Source organism: Corvus cornix, chromosome 2, assembly GCF_000738735.6.
Source record: "Corvus cornix cornix isolate S_Up_H32 chromosome 2, ASM73873v5, whole genome shotgun sequence".
NCBI lineage: Eukaryota > Metazoa > Chordata > Aves > Passeriformes > Corvidae > Corvus > Corvus cornix.
The window spans coordinates 17,345,929-17,368,296 of NC_046333.1; the positions used below are offsets into that span (position 1 = coordinate 17,345,929).

Consider the following 22,368-nt stretch of genomic DNA (forward strand, 5'->3'; position numbering starts at 1 on the left):
TTTTTATGTTTAAACAGAATTTCTTAACTTTGCTATTTGTGTCCCTTTTTTGTTTCTGTATTTCATTAGGATTCAGACTGGCTTGGAAAGTAGTTCTGGTCTGAGGACTGTTTAGAGCTGCTAGGGACAGGGTAAGCTGAGATCTGATGGAGAAATAATAGAAGTATGAACTGTGTTGGTAGCAATGGTAGTGTTTGGATTTTTTAAATGGTTCCTAACAGCAATTCCTGCTTCAGTGGTGATCAGTGCTTTAGTTTGAACTGCCTTTTCTGGAGTGTGGTAGCTGGAAGGTGCTGTGTGACCCCTTTGTAAGACTTTAAGGGCTTGTTATGGTGGTCCCCATTAGTATCACTCACAGCACTGTTGATGTGGAATTAAAACATGGCCACAGGCCAGACATTTTCATAACTTCTGTAGTGCTGCTGCAGAGCTGAAGGAAAATTGTTTGCTGAGCTGCACATTAAGGACCTCAGGTTCCTGTGTAGCCTCTGAGAACCTCTCCACTTCGTTCAGACAGGACGAAAGAGTTTGAAATGTGGCCTCATTTAATACAAAAAGTTGTGGTTTTGTTCCCATAACACCGTTCACATTTAGATAGTAATCAACCAATTAATTGTGCCAGCCTTTGGAAAGGGTGTGGGCTGATGTGTGGCCTGGAGGGGGAGTGGCTTAAAGTAGGCCTGCAATCCTTGAAGTGGTGCATGTACCTGTGGCTCCTGGTCATGAGACTGTAAAAGTCTGCCTTAACCATCTGCTATAGAATCCATGAGCTTATAAGCCTGCAGGAAGGGCTGCGTCTCAGTGGGGATCAGATGGATTTTGGCCCTGTGCAGTTCAGATGTCCTGCACATCCCTCCCTTTTCCTGCTATATGCAGCCTCTTTGGCTCTGCCTTCCCACCTCCGTGTGCTGCCCAGTGTGGGGGCTCTGTGCTGTGTCACTTTGGTTCTGCTGCAGTGGTTTTGCTGCAGTCCCTCCCTGTAGGAGGAACTGGCGGACACAGGGATGGTGCTTACTCTGCTATGAAGTCCTTGGCTGGCTGTGACTACAGCAGGCAGCAGGAAGGTCTTGCTCACCTGCCAGCTCCTTTAGTGAGCTGCTTCACTGCTGGATTTCAGAGCAGTGAGGCTGGGGCTGCTCTGCCAGTGCAGAGCTGCCATTGCAGTGGTACCTTGTCCCATGGCTTGTACCAAACTTCAGCAGCCAGCTCCACCAAAACTGCTCTTTATAACTGCTTTCCAGTGGGAAACCTGTCTTTTTCACTACTGTCCAATTCTGATTTCTTCTGTGTGCAAGGAATTTGTTTACAGACTTGATGGCTTCCTTGTGCTGAGCTACAACCTGTGTACAGCTCTTACCCGTGTGTGTGAAAGTCTGGTCATTGCTGAACAAGCAGGATGGAGAGGGAATAAACATTGCCTGCCTTGAGACAGTCCTGGCAGTTCTGCCTGTGCAGTGCGTTATGAGCTGGCTGAGCCTGATGCTGTTTCCTGGCGGGTGCTGCACCCCAGCACTGAGCAGGTGCACCAAAAGTGCAGGTCACAATGCACTAAGGCCTCAGGTGGGTGTAGTGTTCACTGCCTGACGGCAATTTTCACACTCACCACCACAAGCAGTGAGTGCAGCACTGCCTCACTGCCCACGCACACCAGTGACTGTGCAGGGTCGTTGGTTAATTATACAAGCGTTGTCCATGTCTAAATTCAGCCAGATACAGAGAATGTGCTGCTTTAGCACCTGAAGAGGCTGTGAGAAGGAGCCATGGGAGCAGTGCCAGAGCCATTGGGGACCCTGCCTGCCTGTGCCATGGCTCATGGGAGACACCTCACGTGCCATTACAGAGCATCAGTTATTAGTAAGTCTGTTCTTCAGTAAGTGTCTGATCCTTGGGGTATGTCAGACAAACAGTTTGGAACAAATCCTGCTCTGTCCATCATTTAGCTTGAGGTTACATTTTGGCTGTGTGAAGGAGGAGCAGGTACCCAGCCAGCTGGTGCTCTGTGTGTGCTGTCTGGAGTTGGTAACAAGCTACAGCATTGGATCAGGCAGGTTCCCTTTAGAGCCAGGCAGTCGTGTACTCCATGCATGAGAAAGCAGAGAACAGAGCAGGCACTGGAGCCACCAGTCCCTGCTGCTCTGCCCTGGCTAGAAAGGAACTGCCTTCACTCCAGTGGGTCTGTGTGGGTGCTCTGGCCACACCTTTGCTTTGGCTTGGAGCACCCCAGCCTGTCCTGGCCCAGCTCAGCCTGGCACTGAAGCTCCTGTGCTCTGCAGGCGCCTTGGCTGCCGTGCCAGCAGAGGGGATGGCACTCGGCCTGACCCCGCTGGAGGCAGAATGTGTGTTGTGTTCCTGAGGTATGGCTCAATGTTTACATTCTCCAGCTGCATGTGATGCACCATCCAAGGGCAGCGCCTTGGAATGATGCTTCCAGGAAACTTCCCCTTTCACAAGGGGAAATAAAACAAGGAGTACTGCAAGATGGAAGGGATGATACCTCATTCAATCACTCAAAGGTTGGTTTTTTTTTTTTTGGCTTGCTGGTTTTCTAACTTGGAGTTCCAGCAGTAAGTTTTTATCGACATAAATTTGAAAGACACCATTTTGAAATTAATAACTATGTATAACCTTAACCTGGGGAAAATTAAGTTAGGTTTTCTCCTAATGGCTTAACACCTTCAGGCAAACCAGCTGAAGAGCCAGTTGAGACCATCCGAAAAGTTACTAGTGACAAAATACAAATATATAAGCATGCAGCCCTTTATTTTTGTAAAGATCTTTGCTTATCATAGTTCTGTATATTACATTATGGTGTTATACAAATAGATTTATTTACAAAACCATTAGCTATGCAAGTTTCTTGCTCTTCTCCTATTTAACTGATACCCATCTTTTTCAACCCTTCCCCATATATATTTTTAAGCATGCATAAAAATTAACTTTGGTGTGGTAAAACTACTCTATGTGCCCAGCCACATACAGTATTTATTTATTTATAGATATTTATAGATATGTACAAAAGTTTGCCAGTATACAGAACAGTACTGAAGTGTACATTTTAAAATCCACAATGCAATACATTAATGGGCTACCAGGTCTCAGTAAAATAAAACTGAAGGAAAAAGGGTGGATTTAGCTAAGGAAAAAAGTAATCAGCAACTATCTATATGTGTAAAACAATTTATTTTTTCCTTGGCTGGCAAATTCTTAAATATAATCTGAATGGCAGTGCAATAAGTTGAGTTGCCTCATACACACATAAGACCAGTCTTGTTCTGTTTCTTGTGCAGAGGTTTACTGTCCAGCATACTACTTTCAAATGTACATTACAATAGTATCAAAATGTTTTGGCAAAAAGATCTCGAAAGGAACCATGACATTTGTTGACAAAAATAGAAATCTGTAACAAAGCTAAATAACACCAAAATAAAAGAAAAATATTTTAGTTTCAGTTTTACAGTTGAATATAATCACACTTTAGTATATCTCTGTTCACTTCTAGACCCCATAATGAAAAATAGCTTTATACAAAACAACTTAGTAAATTTTTAACCATACAATTCCCCATGCTCAGTACACCACTGTGCACACACAATCAAGTTCACTCACACACCTTCACACTTTTTGTAAGAGGTGCTGCCTATAGAAAGAAAATGCTCTTTTATCATTGCAACAGCAACAGTTTTCCAAAAAGCTTCACTCTAATCTAGTGTAGTAATTCAGTATTTAGCACGTGATTAGTATTAAGCCTCCAGCAATACAGCAAAATGGTTACATTCCCTGGTTAAAATATTGGCTGCGGATTCTTTGAAAAGTGAACAAAAAGCCTTGGTGACCTGGCAGATGTGCTGTGCTTAGCCTTTAGGATGGCTCCTTGACCGTGGATGGGGTGGACTTGCCGGCATTCCCGTTCTGTGCCTTGTAGCTGTTGAAACTAGGGGTGTGGATTGTCCTGATGCTCTTCATACCTTGGTTCAGGGAAGGAGGGGAGAGAGAGGAGGGGGGAGAGGTAGAGGAGGAAGGAGGGGGTGGTCGGCCGTTCTGAGTCTGTAGTGAGAACGAGAGGTGGTGACCTTTCCCTGGGTAAGTGGGGCTCTGCAACTTGGAGGAGCCGTTAGAGACAGAGGGGATGAGGGAGGTAGAGTAAGTTATGCGACCTGTCTGAGGACCGAGAAGGGAGGAGGAAGGAATGGAGGTTTTAGTAGGTGGATTAAGAGGGTTAGAGCTGTCACCGCTAGAAGCAGGTGCTGAGCTGCTTTTCCCAGAAGTGGGAGAAAAGGCTGGGATCTTAGAAGCAGGTAGGGTAGGAGAAGTAGCCTTATAGTCCCCACCAGCTTTCTTAGCACTTCCATTAGCCTGCAAATAAAGATGTCAGGAGACAGTTTGTCAGAAAGCCAGTAACATGATAAACCAACAGGACCTGGGAAATCAGCCCTACAGAGAATCAGAACTAACAGTTCGAGGCCTGAGCTAAGTCCTGCAGCCATGAACTGGACCTGGTAGAAAACCCAAAGTGCCCAACGGAGAGTGCATAGAGAAAGAGCCAAGAGAGCTTTGTGAGAAGGCGACCTACGAGTTATAGACCAGGCACTACGTCGGCCATGCTGCGCGTTATTAACGTGTGAGAAACGTCCTGCCGAGGTTAATGTGCACCCACTGCCACCTACACCAACAGGTTAGTGTCCAGGGCTTCCTGTAAAGACTCTGAACTGAAGCATTCCCAGTTCTCCTAAGGAACCACCACATTTACCAAATGGAAAGTAAACAGGTAGTTGACATCTTAAAATTACAGCTGAATACCACAGTTAAAAAAAAAAAAAAAAAAAGGCCAAACCCAATAAACAAACAAATTAAAAAAACCAACCCAAAAACCAACCAAACAAAAAAAGCAGCAGGTGTTTTATTGCAGACATGCATGCACAAGCATGGTGAAAAGATCAGTACTGTCATGCCCCCAGGATCCAGGACGTCCAGTTAGACCTCAGGCATCCAATATTTGGTATAATCTCAGTCAGTTACTGGAGTTTTTAAATAAACAAACAACATGAAATGTCCATCCAAACACCGGGTTTAGGGTAAAACTACCTGTCTGTATTGGCGTGGATCCTGCAGCTTGTGCTGTTTGCCTGATTTCTCCATGCTTCCTTGTCTAGTTTTTGAAGCCATGGGGACTGGCATCCGGCTTGTCTGGGAGGCAGCGCTGGAGCCCTGTGGAAACGAGTGGAGGGGCAGGGAGGGGAGACAAGAAGGCGTGGTCAGTGCTGGAGTGCTTGAAGAGAGGACTGCACACCATGCGCCAAAAAAAAGCCACAGTACTACATGCAGGGAAAGTTCAGGAGCTTCACACTGCAGGTGTTAATTTCCAGAATCAAATGGAGAAAACTGCTCAGCTACTGATCAGCCTGGATTTCATGTCAGTGACGCTTGTCATTTCACACAGCAGATTATTCTACCCAGCTCCCCTGCATTTGCCCATCACCAATCAGCAGCAAAGATTAAAAAAAAACCCAAAAACCAATGGTCTATTAGCTGTTAGACACCTTGTGGGGAGCCCAAACAAGCCACCTGAAAGGAAGCAAACAAATCACAAGACCCTCTTGTTTAATGGTGATTATTGCAGATTTTAGAAAGCAGCTGGAGGTTGGATTTCTTGGACTAAGGTACCTTACGTGAAGTGGCTGGGAGTGATGCAGGGGGCTCTACACCAGCAAGGCTCTCATCCAGCACTACATGCTCTCGGGATGGGGTCTCTGGTACTATCTGGGCAGAGAAGGGGACAGTGCTTCCCTCAGAGGTGTATGTGTTTTCAGGGATAGGTTTTGGACTCATTTCACTGATGGTGTTTTCCAGCTGCTTTATAGTCTGCTCAAGGCTGTCTAGCGTTCTGTATGTACTTTGTCGAATTTCATCAGTCCTAGACAGGGACACTGCAGCTCCAGAGGGTCCGTCTTGCTTCCCAGAAGGACTTTTATCACTCTCCTCAGGCTGAGACCTAGTGATTTCAAATCTCTTTGCTTCCTTGTGCTGCTTCAGGGTCCCATCTTCCTCCTCTTCTTCATAGACCACAACCTGCAAAGTCTTCTTCCCAGTCTTGGTTCCTGTCCGTATCGCCTGTGTCAGAGCAGCCAACTGCTTTTTAGGGAATTTAAACTTAAATTTTTTCTTAGAATCCTGCCTGCTTCCCAACTGATCAGCAGAGTCTGAGTTTGCTTCTGTGTTCAGCCCATAGATCTGACGGTATTTGTTAAAATTTGTCTTTGTGCTTTCCTCCTCTGCAGGAGGTCTGCTTTCTACAGAGTCAGACTGAAGGCTAAATAGGTATGGCCTCTGGGGACCATGAGCTGCTGAATGCTCTGTGGTTGCTTTTCTGTCATTAGCTACTGGGGACTCTTCCTTCTGCCTCTCAGAGACTTCATGTGCTTCATGTTCGTCCTCCTCCTCTTCTTCTATCTTTTCATCTGTCATCATTTTTTCCAACTCCTCATCACATTCCTCAAAAATTGTAGAAAGCCGTTTGTACGCTGACCTAATATCCATCGGTTCATCAAAAATGATGATGACAGGTTTTTTGTCCAGACACACCACTGGCTCTTCGCTGTCTGTGTTCTCAGGGATGCCCTTCTCTGATGCCCCATCCTTCCTCGCGTCAATGTTGACTGTTTGCACATCTCCTCCCTTCTGGCTGACTATGTCATGAACTTCCCCACTTGAGAGCACCTGGACAGCTGTTTTAGTAATCATGAAGGCAATGTTTTCTGTGGGTAGGTTATCTTCACTTGGAGAGCTGGCTGGAGAGTCTGTGTCTTCAATGCTGCTCACACTGTTTGCTCTGGACACTTTGGGTCTCAGCACAACCTGATTGTAGTTGACTGCAGAGACTTCTTGCTCCTGCAAGGAAGGTTGAGGCCCTGCAGCCTCCTGCGTGTGCCTCAGGACAGGGGCAACGCTGCTGATGGGGATGTGCTTGCCCGTGCTCTGCAAGGCTTCACCCTGCAGAACGTCCTGGTGAGCATCTCTTGACAGTCTGTAGTTTGGCTTTTGTTTTCCAGTCTCAACAGCTGGAAAATGTGATCCTAAGATATCTTGAGCCCCTCTTCGTTTGTCCTCCTCTGGCAAACTGACACCAGACAGGTTTGTGCTCATATTCTGAAGGTTTTTGTTAGAATAGTCTGTACTGTCTACAAACAAACCCTTGCTAAATGTAGGACTGTCATTCATTGAAAAGCCAATTTTACTGTCAGATGTACTGGATGAATCAGAACCCAATTCTTCTTCAGTTCTCCCTTCCCTCTTCTCTTTAGGATGGTCACTATCTGTGGGAGATCCTGTTGTAGCCCCATACACCTAAGGGGGAAAGTTGGATTACTTAGTTATTCAGGGCTTTTACCTTTACAGGACTTTTTTTTCCCCCAAGATTAATCTCAGGGGAAGTGCAGACCTCATGAACTCACCACTCCATTTACTGCTGCAGAGACATGTCTCAAGTTGTCATCTGATTCCTGTCTTTCTTCGGGGCAAAATTCCAAATTCTGGCAGAACAGTGCATGATGTTACTGCTTTGTGCTATGCATTAGGTCAGGATGGGATGTTACCTTGCTTTAACAAGGCCTCCAGAATATGCAAAAGCACATTAATTACCTTATTTCCAACACAGTGCTCCTTGACCTGTTCACCTTCCAGCTAAAAAACCCCCCATGTTTTTATAAGATTGAAGTTGAAAGTGTCACACTATCTGGTCACATTCTGCTGGGACACATCAGAGGGAGGCTGACGTGGAAGGGCTGACAGCAGGGCACTGCGGCTTGCTGGCTCCCCAGAGAGCCAAACGCGAGAGCCTGGCTCGCCTTCAAAGGAAGTTTTATATCAGTAAAAGCTGATTTTCAAGTTACATTTTGCTTCTTCTAATGTTGCTCACACCTGAGCAGTGCTGCTCCATGACAATTAGTATCATTACAGTCTGAGCACTTCTAAATCGTTGCTTCGGCTTAGAAGTATTCCATCAGAATTACCAGTGGCACTCTGTGGTGCCTGTGGAAGTGCAGAATGAAACACTGAGCTACATTCACTTATAGCAGAAATGCCAAACACCAAACAGAAAAGTCATCCACTGGCTCAAAAGAGTATGTATATTCCCAGCAACAAAGCTTTAGGGGGACTTTTTTCTTTATTTGCAAGTGAGAACCCGTGGAAATGCTGTTTCATAACACCACGCTTTTCTCTGGGGCTTGGTTTAAGTTCTTGTGACAACTTAGGAGAAACACCAATCATCAGGGTGAAGGACTGATCTGAGGAGACACCATGACTATGAATGAGTAAGAGAGAAATCTACAGTCAAAAAACAGCTCACCAAGAAGGAAAGTAATTTGGCCTCGAGTGCCCAAAGGCAGTGAACCAAAAGCAGTAATACTGACATTGCTTGCTTGAAACTAGAAGCTGACTCCTAATACACCAGAAGGACAGATTATACTTATGTGAGCATCAAGATGTGCAGAACATTCAGGAGCATTGCTCTCCCACCTGAGATGGATGAGTGACGGTGCAGAAATCCCCAGGTTGGCTGTGCATGCACACCCATACATACAGATCACCAGGTACAGTTTCTACACCTTATGTGATGTTTTCTTATGTACAGTTGGAGGATTTTACACAGAAGAACTTTACTCACAATCAAAGTCACTCACACACCAGAATCACAGTTCACCTCCACAAAGGCTTTTTCAGCAGTCACAAGGCTGAGCAGCTGCTCTGTGGATACCCTGACATCCCTCATATTTCTAAATGAGGAAGAGCTGTCATGCAAACCAGCAGAGCAGCAAGGCCTTGGTGGGCAGGCTGACACTGTCTGCACCTGGTGCTGAGGGGCACTGTGGGAACCAAACACCAGGGCTTGTGATCCCCCCAGGCCCCGACTTGCCCAGTGCTCAGTGCCTCCCAGTCCCATGACATATCAGACTCCCCAAAATTAGGCCAAGCCACTTAATGGCACTCGTTGCCTCTGGATATGCTGACTGCATATCTTTTCCTAGCGAGTTCCACTTCTAGTTCCAAGCACCAGTGCAACACTTCATGGTGTCCTTGTACAATATATCTCATTTTAGGAACTGCTGCTTTTCTACTAAAAAAATAAAACCACAACAAAACTCATTTCCTCAACGATTTTATCATGACCATAATGTTCCATATTTAAAGCCAATAAACACTGTCATGTCAGATTACAAAAACAGATCTCATTAACCTTAATTTCCTGGACTCTGTGCTATTCAAATAAATACCAGTTTATGGCAATTACTTGGCAGGACCTTTCAAAGAAATGTTTGTGCTACAGGATGTGCAGTGTCCTGAGTGATGACCCAGGATTTTATATAACAATATGATCTTCTCATTCTGACAACAGTAGTAATGAGGATGAATTCACACTTTTTTTTCCTCTGTAACACTGTCATACATTCCACAACAAAACAGTTTTTCCTTTTTCCCTCATTCCCATGGGCCTGTACCCTCACCCAGGCAGCTGTTTGAAGCCTTAGACCAGAACCTCTGTTTGGGCAGCTCCAACACAAGTCCTTGAGTGCAATGCCCTGAGCTGGCAGCATTTGCATACACACACAAAATGCATGAGAAGGTTGAACTGCTCTGCTGAAGAGCTGTGTTTCCTTCCCCACCATACCCACCTTCATTGCAAACTGGCATTTGGCTGTCAAGTTGTCATGCTCACTCAACACCCTAACCCCAGCACTGATGCAACTCATTATTCTTAAACGTAAAATAGAGGTCTGCAAGGGTAGAAATACTTATCCTTTTCTTGTCCTGCACGTTGGCTGCCTGCTAAGTCCAATCAACTCCATTGGCAACTCCAGTCCATGTGCAGCTGTGAAATTTACCCCAGCCCGGCTACAGCCCCAGACACACAGCACCTCTTCTCAGTCCCACAACTGAATTTTGGGCATTAACTTTCAGCATAAGGGAAAATTCCCCTGTCCACTTTGTCATCCAATACACTGAATGGGATTTCTGAATATCGAACTATTTCTGGGACCCACAAATGAAACAAAATAAAGCACATATTCTCTAAATTGGCTCTAGAGACTGAGAGGAACCATTAATTCCCCTCAAGCTTAGGAGAGATGCTTCACCATCCATCACCAGAACAGCAGGGAAAGGATGTTCCAAGTAGTATGAGCATCTCTGACAGAAACTGATGGATCCTGTTTGGATTTCACAGAATCCTAGAACTTCATGCAACCATTGTGTAATTGCTAACGAGACACATAATATAGTTTAATACAGAGTTCCATATGAGTGTTTCTGGGCCATACGGAGATGAAAGGAAGGAAACCGCTGGGCAGTGCTGGGTGGGGGTTAAAAAGAACAGGATGCAAGATATAAAAGATTAGTTTTGAAGGAAAGAAGGTTATGCCAAGACAGGGTGGCTTGTCTACAATTGCCACTTGTTACCTTCTTTTCCTTGTGATGCATTAAAGTCCCAGGCCTTATGTCTTTTACATGTGTGTCATTTCTGGATTGTTCAGCATGACTGTTTGAGTTTACATCCATAAAAGAGCACTTCTGGAAAGCCTAGGAAATAAATACTGCAGGTTATCAGGAGACCAAGACTTTTGCACAGAAATATCTGGAGATGACCAACTACAAAGAGAGCACTTGTTTTTAACAGTCACAGCTCAACAATGTTATCTACAAGCTTGTGAGATAGAGATTTTAGACTATGAGATTAAGAGAACCAGGGCATCCCCTTCAGCCTGTCAAGACTAACATCATGCTGACCTCAGTGCTCCCTGTAAAGAGGACAAGCTTGGTTTCTGAATTTGCAGATGATGAAGGCACACAGAGGTGCTACAGACTATTCAAACTCAAGTAGAAAGCACATGATGAGCTTAGGGCTTGTGACAGCACCTATTTCCTTGTGGCTGATAATCATGCAAGAGTTACATAACTCCACTTCTCCCACACAAACTGTTATTAAAACTTTGAACCTGGAGATGTGCCTTTGTCACAGTCTATGATAATGAGCCATAAGTTGGCTGTCTCAACCTATGGGTTTGTGGACACTGACGTTGCACCATGTGTCCCCCAGGGCATGGCCCAGACTTTTCAGCCATTTCTTTTGCTATCCTCCTTTTATTTCCTTTGAGTTTCTCTATCCAACTGGCTCCCAGATCCAGAGGAGAAAACTATCCCTGCCACTATCACTGTGCAGTGCAGGCAGCGAATGTACCTCACCAGAATTTCCATACGCCTCTACTGGCACATGGCCTGCCTACAGTGAGATGTACAGGGAGGACACAGCAAAAAGGGGGGAGTGCTCACAGGAGTCAGACACACCCTGACATGCAGTAAGATTATATTTTTATACCATGTGTTAGGGAAATTATTTGACTCCTGGTAAGTCATGAAATTATTAGCCCTGATTGCAGATTAGAATCAGGCCTGCCCTTTAAATGCTGTATTCTTCATATGTACTGCATGTTTATGCAAAATCAGAAAAGTAAGAGTAACAAAAAAAAAACCAGTGCAGAAAATCAGAGTTTCTTCTGGTTTTCCATTACATCATATTTGTATGTGCTAATAGACCAGAATACCTAAGATGACATGAAACTAATAGAAAAAATAGTCTTGCTCCTCACAATACAGGATAGGGATTTTTCCCCAACGTACCCATTTGTGAGACCAGTGATGTGGATTTGAGTTAAGCATCCTCAAAGTCCTTCAGGCTTAAGTGTCAAAAAAGCTATTTCCCTTTCTTATTTTTTTTATCACCCGTGCTCTGAAATATCTGTAACAGTCTCCAAATAGTTTGTGCTACAGCCACTGATTATTATGATGCCTTTTTCTGCTGCATTAAAAATCTTCACATTGTACTCAAGTTTCTTCTGAAAAGCTTCATATTCTTAACAGCCTTTTCAAATGGGAGACACATGGATACTTAGTCATGGATGCAGCAGCACAGTGTGGATCTCACTGATCCTGTACACAGAGATAAAAACACGCCACATTCACACATATACACCCAAAACAGACACAATTTTGTGGCAACAGCACTGACCTGGGAGCTCCTGTCAACTTGTTACTGCAACTCCTGTTTCTTTCCAAGACATGCAGTTGTGGCCTGGCCTATATGTTGTTGTTCTTCATGGGGACTTTTTAGTTCAGCAAAGCTTTATGACCATTAAGTGACTGCTATCATGTCTCTGCTTTCATACTCCACTGATCTGAATTAAGATGATTTACACAGTAAGGATTTTAAACATATTTCCAGGTTCTTGATGAAAATACAGAGAGACACTGGGCCTGCTGCTGCTCCCTATGAGACCTGTCTATAAACACCTGCGTCAAGGTCAGTGATTTCAAAATCAGACAGCTCTCAATTATGCTGTGATAGGGGGTCTTTTGGTATACTTGGAGGTGCCAGATTTTTATGAGAATGTTGTGTGATGTTTGATCAAATGCCTTTCTAGAATGTCTATAGGTATACAGTTCATTTCAAGCAGTCAAACCTATTACTTGATCAAAGAGTGTTGTTTGCTTTGATAGCTCTCTGTTCCATCACATGGTGCTCACTGGCATAACTGTTTATGTCTGTCCTTTAGTTATTCAATGACTGAATCTCATATCTCATTTTCCATCTTTCTTCCTATGACTGATATCAAACTAATGAGCCTGTAGTTCTTAGATGAGGCAATTTGCCCTTTCTAAAACATGGTACTCTGTTAAACTTCTAAAATATACCTGGTATTTGGTATTGGTTTAAAATTAGTACTGCTAGCCCCCAAAACTAGCATTTTAACACCCATTCCCTGTTGAGTAACCATGCCTATTTCTCCTCCTTAGCTTCTCTCAGCCTCCCTTTCCGTATCTTCACCTCCACTTCACTGTCACCAGCTGCAAGGCAGAGGGTTGCTTTCCTAGAGACAGAGATGTCATGACAGCTTCCATGTCCCCAGCTCTCCTGTCCCGCTGGTCATCAGCACACGGAGGGGGGATAAGGGTAAACTGCTGCTCTCTCCTGCAAACCAGCACTGGTGGGTGAGAGCTGAGGGAAGGGGCAGGGTGCACCCATATCAGACAGAACAGTTACTGCTCAGTGCCCATGTTTCCCATGCTCCAAATGCTCCCTGTGCAGCACCAAGCCCACCTGCTGGCAGGTGGACAGCAGGGATCATCTCGTGTTGCAACAGTGCTCCAAAACACCAGAAGTTACAGCCAGTAAGGCTGATCCACACCTCCTTTCCTCATGTGGGCATGGAAGAGGACAGACGGTGCCCCTGGGAAGCTGGAACTCACTGATGGTAGCTAGAATAGTTGGCATTTACTGCAGCATTTTCATCACCAAAGTGAACTGTCCTATGTGATGTCAAGTGAAGGACCAGCAAGAGAGCCCTTTTCTGTGCCACCGGCAGAGTGAGGTACCAGTTGCACCACAGGGATCAGGTAATGTGCTGATGTTCAAACACCGTGGGAAACTTTGGACCATAGCACAGCGCACCAGGAGCAGACCCAGTTACTCTCTGCTCCCACCAAAGTTAGCACAGATGATGGGCTCTCAGCACCTTGCCAGTCTGGTACTAGGTGAGCAACACTAAGCCAGGGACAAACACATTGAATGCACACCAACATTTAACTTGTCCCATCTGCTTGTGCAGGCTTCTCCAGTGGCAGCTACTGTGTTCTTGACCACTCAGCTCCAGACCTCTCAGAACAAAATTTGGGAGTACTTCCAAAAAGCGTACCACTCAGTGCAACACAGTGGTACCAGGTGAGGCTAGCAGACCTACTTTCCTTCATGTTCTGAGCTGGAAATTGCACTGAGGCCATAGAAGTGATGCTGGGCATAGGTGTCCTCATGTGCAACCCTAAAGGCATACCTGTAATTCTGCCATTATTTTATCTCCTTCCTCTTCCTCTTCATCTTTTGCAGCTGGTGCTACAGCGTGCCCTGTGCTCCGAGACAATGCCTGATCCTCTTTAGGGGCTTTGGATTGTGCTATTTGCCCAGCATCTTCACTGCATTCCTACAAGGGGACGAGAAAGCACAGACAGATAACACAATTGAACCCTCCTGATGCAAAGTAAACACCAAAAATTCAACACTACTGCAACTCCCCTCTCGCAAGGTCCCTCTTCCTGCTACTTCATCAGTTCAAAAGGCAACCAATATTGCTAATGTGATTATATGTTCACAGATTAAAAAGCTTCCTAAACTGGACTTCCCTCCACTTCCTTCCCCAGAACAGATGGGGAAAACAAGCCCAAAGAAACTAATTTGCAACATTTCTGTAAAAACACCCTCAAATCTGACCTGATCTTCCCCATCTGTTTAAGGCATGCTCCTCTTTTTTTTTGATTTTTAATCTTCTTAACACTCTAAATGAAAGCAGACTGTGGCTTGCCTGTTGCATTGCTAGGAGATAAGAGCAGCAAGACTCCTGTAAACAGAACTGAACAAATCTGACTTGTTCATTTGGCCTAACAGAAGTGCATCCTGGTAAGCAGTTTCAGTAGCTTTCCAACACATAGCTCTGCCTCAACTTATTTTGTGGTTTATAGACCCAAGCCTGTGTCTTGTCTCTTTGCCAACCTCTCATCAGGAGTCTGAGTGCCTAGAGTATGAATCATCGAACCTTGACAGCAGCAGCCTCTTTTCTGGCTGTATAGATGACCTCTCCTGATCTCGTTGTGGTCAGTCCTGACCCTGGCAGGTAACTGCGCCGTGGAGGTGGAGGAGGTGGAGACTTGGTCAGCTTGTCATTATCCTGTTCTGCATCAGGAGCTTCTTCTGCAGGTAAATAGAGCAGCACAAAGTAAGCATAGGTAAGGAGAGGAAAACAGTGTTTGCACACCTGCCTCAACTGGAAAGGAAAAAAATGTCTTAAAAGGTCCTGTTGCTGAATATATGAACAGAAACACATTTGGTACTCAAGTGTAACTACCTCTAACGAAAGCAAATAGCACTGCACTTGCACAGAGAAACCAGGTCACTTCACCCAGAAATTTTCAGCAAAACTCCTGTCCTCCAGGCCACTGTAGCTGAGTCTCAGCCATCAGGTGTACGAATGGGATAGCAGAGCACACATGTGTAAAGAAGCAGGTAAGATGCAAATTCTGGGTACCCAGCTACAAACAGTGCCCCTCAGGCTCCTTTGAAAGCAAGGCCACTGACACGGATGCAAGTGAGACACCATCCTGGAGGCTTCTCACTGTTCTCAGCAATTCTGAAGCAACCAGCACACGTTTCTGCTCTGCCTGGGAGGTGCTGCTGGCAAGGTGCAAGGAGCTGGAGTTCTGTCCATCTCACAGCTGAACACAACTAGCTAACATTCCAGGAATACACAGTTTTGCCTTTGAATTATCATATAAGAGCCCTATATTTCACTAACTCAAGAAGATTCAAATACCAAATGCAAAGGCTGACCAGAATCAGCCCTTGCTTTCTGAGGAGAGTCTTCCTAGAGAAGACCAGTTTCTCAAACTGGCATTGCCCCAAGGATGCTTTCCCACCAGCTGCCACTTCCTCCTCCCCATTGTCCCTGGACAGCATTACTTCTGGAAGTAGCATTGCCCTGCTCATGACCTGGCCCTGTGTGTTTCTGGTTAAAGGCTAAGCATCATAAATATGGCAACAGCCACTATTTTCACACTGCTGTTTACAGTGTTTGTTTTCAAGAGCAAAAGAACGACCTTTCTGCAGCTACTCACTGTTACATAAACAGCTGGAATAAATATAATCCAGAAAGATAAAACATTCTGCTTTTGGGATTACTCAGCTGTTTAGGGCTAAGTGTTCCCTCTGGGAAAATTACTGCATAACTGCCCACTCCTGGGGCTCTGTCAGGCTCCTCCAATGCTCCAGCTGGCCCTGGGCACTGGATGGAGCCCTTGTCTAACCCGGGCTCATCCTTGTTTCCTTCTTAGCTCAAATGTTCTTTGAAACTGCTTAAGCTTAAAGAAATATTCACTTGTATTATCTCCCTCCCTGGTTATCTGGCACTCATTTGCAGGACTGCAAGAAGAGTGAATTTCCAGATGCACTTGACATTAGACCTCTTCTTTGGTCAATACACACCACTCAGTTTTTAATTACATCAGATGTACTTCTGCTGTAAAATCAGAGTAATTCTCCAAGATGGTGTTTAGCAGACTATGATGTAGGGCCTTTGTAAATCCCTACTCCTTTTAATAGGCACAACCTATTACCCTCAAACTGGTGACTCTGACTCTGACTACAAGAATTCCAAGTTTTTCTCCCACTTAATGAGAGCAAGGTTGAATGAGAGACATGGAAGGCACAAAGAAAACATGATTCCTACCATCTCATTCACATCTCTGAGATATTCATCCATCTCCATCTTCAAAATGGGAGATAAAAAGGAGGAACACAGGCAAGAAATATTGTCACTGAGTGTGCAAGGTGCACTGGTTATCGAAGGCTAATCCCTCTGGCATTCCTTAGCTGGAGTCATTAAGGAGAGGTTGTGATGGAGCTTGCTCATGGTCAGTGCAGTGACTTTAGGCTAGTCATAAAACTTCAAAGCTGGATTTCTATTTTATTTACTAAACAATTATATTTTCCCAATATAAATGGGAAGGAAAAAAAAACTTTGGAAGAAAAAAAATGTGGGGAAGATCTTAATCTATTATTTTTTTCCTTCTGGCATATTTAGAGAGGGAGGAGTAAATAAGCAAGTTTAACTCACTAAGCCTGAGACTTCCCATGAACAAACCCTACACATTATGGAACCTTCTTTGGTGCCAAAGGGCTCAGCACTTCTGTGAACAAAATGTGAGTTGTTTGTCACCAGCTGTTTGACTAAACTGCAGCATTTTTCAACAGGCAGGTGGACTGGAATTAATTGCTCCCACCATACAGACTTCTACTTGTACCAAAATAAATCCAAAAGGTTTCAAAATTAGAATGCCTGCCTTGAGGCAGTCTCTGCAGTCAGATAAACTCTTTTTAATGGAAGCTACTGATCACTCATCACTTGCAAAAATCAGGGCATTCTCACATATGAAGGCACAAAGAGAGATGAAGGAGACCAATTTCTAAAGTACATGCTAGAAACAATCCCCAAATTTTTCACTGAACAATCTTGATACAAATATGAGTTAGAGTCAAAACATTGAAGAAATATTTACAGAGTCATCTGAAAGACAGTATAAAGTGTGTAATTTTATTTTGCTTTGTGGTTTGCAGAGAAATAAAAATAGTTTCTTCACTGGGAGAGGTTCTTTGTGGAGAATGGATGAGACAACACAATCTGGCAACATGGCCTATCTGGGGACTGCAGATGAGCCAACAGAGGGCTCTGCTAATTTATGGCCAAATTTTTAAATGAATCTATTGGTAGATAGGTGGTCTGTCTTTTCTTATGTTGCTCAATTTTCAAGTCTACAGCAGACTGGTACTGAACTTTTCATCCTCAGTCATAAAAGAGCTGAGTGGTACGTGAGATATTTAATTAGATATTGAGGAAAAGTTCTGCTGTTCCTGTATTTATGTTACTATTGCAGGATTCATTATGCACAACAGAAGGCAAATGTCTCAATCTCATCAAATTTATTCTTAAATCTGCTGGTTGCACACTGTGCAAAATTGTATTCTAGAAGTGGATTAGTTAACTAGGCGACTTACAAAACTTCTCAGTTACTGTTCTGTGCACTTTTTAAGATGTCACAGCTCACTGCACCCATATGGTACTTATTTTCACTGGCTTCTGCTATTTATGCCACACATTATACAAGCTAATTGTGTTGATAGCCAGTAATCTCACTGAACGGTGCCAGAATTCTAAAATTATTTTATGAGGTTCAACAGAATTTATTTTCAACATGTATGTTGCAAAACATCCAAGAAGGCAAAACTTGGCAGTGTCAAAGGTACACCCAGAACAAAATGCTGGATCTGAAAACATTCCTCCCAATTTTTATATGAATTTGTCTACACAACCCCTAGGGCATTATTTTTCAGCTTTTTACCACGTTGGCATGCCAACACCTTGAGTGCAGCATGCAGCTCTGACCTCCACAGCTCCAGAAGGACACAGTGGAGTTAAACAAGGGTAACTGAATCTAGCCTGGGGACGGAGCAGCTGGCCTGCATGAAGGGACCAGAAAGGCTGCAAGTTCACAGTTTGAAGTCTGTGGGGCAGGCTGAGAGCTCCAGGATATTATAAAGGTTTATCTGCTGCCTTCATGATTTTATAAAGGAAATGAAGAGCTGTTTGCCAAATGGCAGAATATTAGAACTATGGGGAACTCAGTGAAGCTGGTATGGTATCAGTTTAAAAGAGATGAAGGAAAGGTCCTTCACAAGATGGGAGCTTGCTGCCACAGCAAGGGGATGCAGATTGTATAAGCCAAGTAAAGAGGAAATACTGGATAAAAGTTCCATAATGGATACGGAAAGGAGATCGGGATATTCCCTTTAAAATCATGGGGGGGGGGGCTGGAAGACTACCAGCAGACTGCAGGAGGCAGCCAGGTTCTGTGCTCCCCACACACAGGGTCTCCAATTGCCTGCCAGAGACTGAACCAGATGGACTCCTGCCTATGTAGCTGGGCAAGAATCCTACAGCTGATTCATGTTTGGCTAATGGGATAAATCCAAGGTTTGGCTGAGTCATCTTCTTTGCTCCTTGAATTTTGCATAAATTCAGACATGGATTTGTATGTTAAATTGTGAAAGAAATAGGACTGGAAGGACATCTTGCCATCTTGCTACCACAAAGTAGCTCTACCTATGTAATTCCCGGTTAGTGCTAGTCTAAGCCATTCTGTCCAGTAATGGGGATGGTTGCATCCTCCTCATTGCCTCATGTAGCTTCAGTGCTTCACTTTCCTTATCTTTCTGAGGTTTTTTCCTAATGCCTAACCTGGATCTTACTGCTTGCAATTGCCAGCTTTTACTGCTGTTCTATCCACACACAGCAAGTTATTCTTGCTTTTTAAAGCAGATTTTTGTGTATTCAGAGATTGTTTTGTCCTTCCTCATGATCATAGAAATCTATAAACTGAAAACATTCTAGAAATTAGGAAAAATAACCTCTCCTTTCCAGACATGCAATTCTTTAGCACCATTTACTCTCGCAAACCTTACCTGAGACTTCTAGTTTTTCTGCTGCATCCCCTTTAGGCAGGACTGCTGGCTGGGGAGGCATCTCCAGGTTAGGAATTGACTTCATTATATTGGCCTGGGCCTCTTCCAAGAGCTTTTCAAATTCCTTTCCATTATAGTGATCAAGGTTTTGTCTTTTCTCTTCCCACTTCTTTTCAGCTTTCTAGACAAAACCAGTAAAGCATCTATTTATTTTTCTGATTTCCATTGTGATCACTCGCTTAGAAATAAAATCCATCTGTAAACATTATAGGTCAGTATGGATAGATTCTTTCAGTTCTAGTCAGCAGCTAAAGGAAATACCTGAACAGTAACTGCACACTGTTCTGACTTGTATTGTGCTAGATTTGGCACAAACACATGGCAGACTGACAGTGGCCACTGCTCACTAAAGGAACAAAGGCAAAATTTAAATCTGGGTCTCTGCCTTAGTACTATATCACATTGGTGATTAAAGTGCCTGTCTGTAATAGGACACAGCAGTTCACCTGTGGGTTTTCTCAATATCTCTGTGTGAAACCACTGGAGCTTCACACTCTTTCACTTTTACTTCTCCATAATAAGGGATATGGAGATTTAAAAAGTGAATGAAATCCACTGATGCAAGTGTTGCCAGAGAATTATATGCTGTTGGTCAAAAATAAGATATTTTAAAATTTCTAAAATAGAATTCTGATTTTTTTTTCAATAAAGATAATTTTAAAAGCACAGTTACTAATTTTGGTTACGTGTAATTTTTCCATTGCATTTAAAATCATAGAATAGTTTGGGTTGTAAGGGACCTTTAGAGGTCATCTAATCCAACCCTTCTGCAATGAGCAGGGACAAAATCAGAGGGTATCTTCAGAAGTACAGTGTAATTAGGGGTTAAGCACATAAATCCCCATAATGCATTTGGAAAGTCCCACCTGCAGCCTCAAGAGTGAGGCTGGGAGCTCAGACCCAAAGAGAGGACAGCTGGTTGAGTAGAATACACCGTACCTCAATTGATACAGCTCGATTTCTGGTACTTGCACTGTGAATTTCCTCAATGAAAAGGCTTTGCATGGTGGTGCCATTGATAGAGACCTGTGGTGCTGGTGTGGCCTGTGTGGACTGGGATCCTGCTGTGGGCTCTGGTGGGGTGGCTGTGGGGTGACCAGCTGCCGGCACACCTTCGCTGTGACTGCCTGCAGTGGGTGAGCCCTGGGCATGGTTGACCAGGGCTGAGGAGTGCTGAGACTGATGGATGACAACAGGCGAGCTCTGCACGTGATGGACAGTCATTGTGGAGAAGGGGATGACTTCTGACTTGACTGATGACACCTGGGACTCGGATGGGATTGCTGTGAGGTTTTGCTGTGCATGTCCCTGGGTGGGCTTGCGCTCCTCTTGGTTTTTCAGAGTGTCAGCTGCAGTGGACTTTTCTGTAGCAGAGTATTGCACGGCTTGGGATGGATCCACACCCCTCAGCAGACCTTCTGTAACATGCCTGCCCAGTCAAATTGAACACAACAGCACATGGTTAGCACACAGGCCAGTCGTGAGCAATACATAACAATAAACTCTTGCAAAGAAAAAGCACCTACATCAAAACAATCAAAATGGTGGGTTCTTATTTCATGATGCTCTCAGCTGTATGATTTTATAGCTTTCTCTCAGTCAGGGGCTCAGAATTTTAAAGACGCTACTTTAATTTCTAAAGTGTTTACAAACCTTCAGTGATGTGCTGGCAGTTTCTGACCAAACCACGAGTTACAGTGGGTTGATTTAAGAGCAAGAATGGAAATCAGTTGATTAAACTGTATACAATGTATCTAGCTAAACAAGATATTCCTGGACTATAAGCACAGAAAAGTGAAGCTACATATAATGAGAGGTAGCAGTCTGGCACATTGTCAAAACAGAGCCTTCAAATGAAGGTTCTGTCTCAAATGATACTTCACAAAGATCTTTTCTGTCAAGAGTGTGGGCTAGGATGAGCTGAGGATGTAAAGAAGCAACTATTTCTGGCAGCTAGCTGTGAAATGTCTGAGCTTCTGAGTGTCGCAAGCCATCAAATGCCATCAGTTTTCCCATTATTGAAACAGACTTTATGAGGCTCAATATGCAATTTTGCTGCAAAAAATGACTTTTGGTAAAACTCTGGTATGCATAGCTTATTGTTCTATTTTTCTTTGCATGACAGGAAATAACTGTAGTAATTTTTAAGAGAAGGAACTAATGTGAAAGGATATAGATGTTTGTCTGCATGGAAAAATAAGTGATGGCTCTTAGAAAACCTGTTACATAAACCATTTTATCCATCTGCCAGTACTGCCAAATCCATTTTACATATGATCCAGGATATATTGAAACACTAGCCGCCCTACATTCCTTAGAATAATGGTAGTGACAATAGGTCATGATTTACATTTTCTTGTAATTGAACTAAAATTGAGACCACCACCACTGACAGTTTTGACCAGGAATTAAATCCAATGCCCACTGAGTTATATAAATCAGCAATAATTTGCTGCTCGTATATTCTGACAATATATTCTGACATAGCTAAACACTGGCACTTAGTGGACATAAGTTTTATCTAATATTTCACCTTTCTCTAATGCATCTTCCTTGCAAAGAAGAGAAAAAGAATTGGCATTAATTCAGAAGTGTATTCTTTCAGGAAAGTTTAGGATACCTTTATCCACTTAGACTCTTTCCCTATTTTTTTCTTACTGTTACATTATAAGAGATGAAACTTTCAGTGTCAGAGAATGTTTCTGTTAGCTTAAATTGCTGTAAATACCTAAAGTTAATTAGCTCAGACTGTTGCCACTGTAAGTTTTCTCATCCAGGTACTTCCCAAATATGGAAGTGCTAGCTTGAGAGGCACCTAGTCTCAATTGTAAGATCTCAGTGACTGAGGCTGTTGGTCAGAATGGACTCACTGCACAGAGCACTGGAAAGGCTAATCTGATTTCCCTTGAGAGGGCTCCAGGAATAACCTATAAACAAGCTGAATTTCTCAGACTTGCCAGGGGCGAGGAGGAGAAAACAAACCCAAAAGCTGTTCCAGCCCTGCTTGAGGAAATCCTTTAAGCTTGAAGAAAAAAGGAAAAAAAGTCACCTCCTGAGCATGGTAAGGACATCGGTCATGCTGCGCACACGTTTCAGCAGGCTGTCCAGCTTGTGTGGTTCTTCCTTTAGGAACCTCACAGCTTCTACCTCAATCCGCAGGATAGCACGCATTTTATTTTGCAGGGTTGGGAACTCTCCTG

The 22,368-nt window shown here is 43.8% G+C and overlaps 1 protein-coding gene across 17 annotated transcripts in view; it reads right to left on the reverse strand.

The window, feature by feature from the left end:
• Positions 1-2,741: 2,741 nt before the first annotated feature.
• Positions 2,742-22,368, reverse strand: part of KIAA1217 (KIAA1217 ortholog) — a 364,008-nt gene continuing 344,381 nt past the window's right edge. For 10 of the 17 annotated variants that reach the window (XM_039548494.1, XM_019285434.3, XM_019285432.3 and 7 more), the window contains 10 exons: positions 22,218-22,365; positions 20,108-20,597; positions 19,109-19,289; positions 14,634-14,788; positions 13,878-14,024; positions 10,453-10,572; positions 7,449-7,526; positions 5,662-7,341; positions 5,083-5,205; positions 2,742-4,353 (listed from right to left, as the gene is read on the reverse strand). In XM_039548494.1, the coding sequence (XP_039404428.1) occupies positions 3,859-4,353; positions 5,083-5,205; positions 5,662-7,341; positions 7,449-7,526; positions 10,453-10,572; positions 13,878-14,024; positions 14,634-14,788; positions 19,109-19,289; positions 20,108-20,597; positions 22,218-22,365 (3,617 nt within the window). In that variant the 3' untranslated portion in view covers positions 2,742-3,858. Of the gene's footprint in view, positions 5,206-5,661; positions 7,342-7,448; positions 7,527-10,452; positions 10,573-13,877; positions 14,025-14,633; positions 14,789-19,108; positions 19,290-20,107; positions 20,598-22,217; positions 22,366-22,368 lie in introns of all 17 variants that reach the window. The other 7 variants (XM_010399272.4, XM_039548495.1, XM_019285440.3 and 4 more) reach the window with 5 other exon arrangements.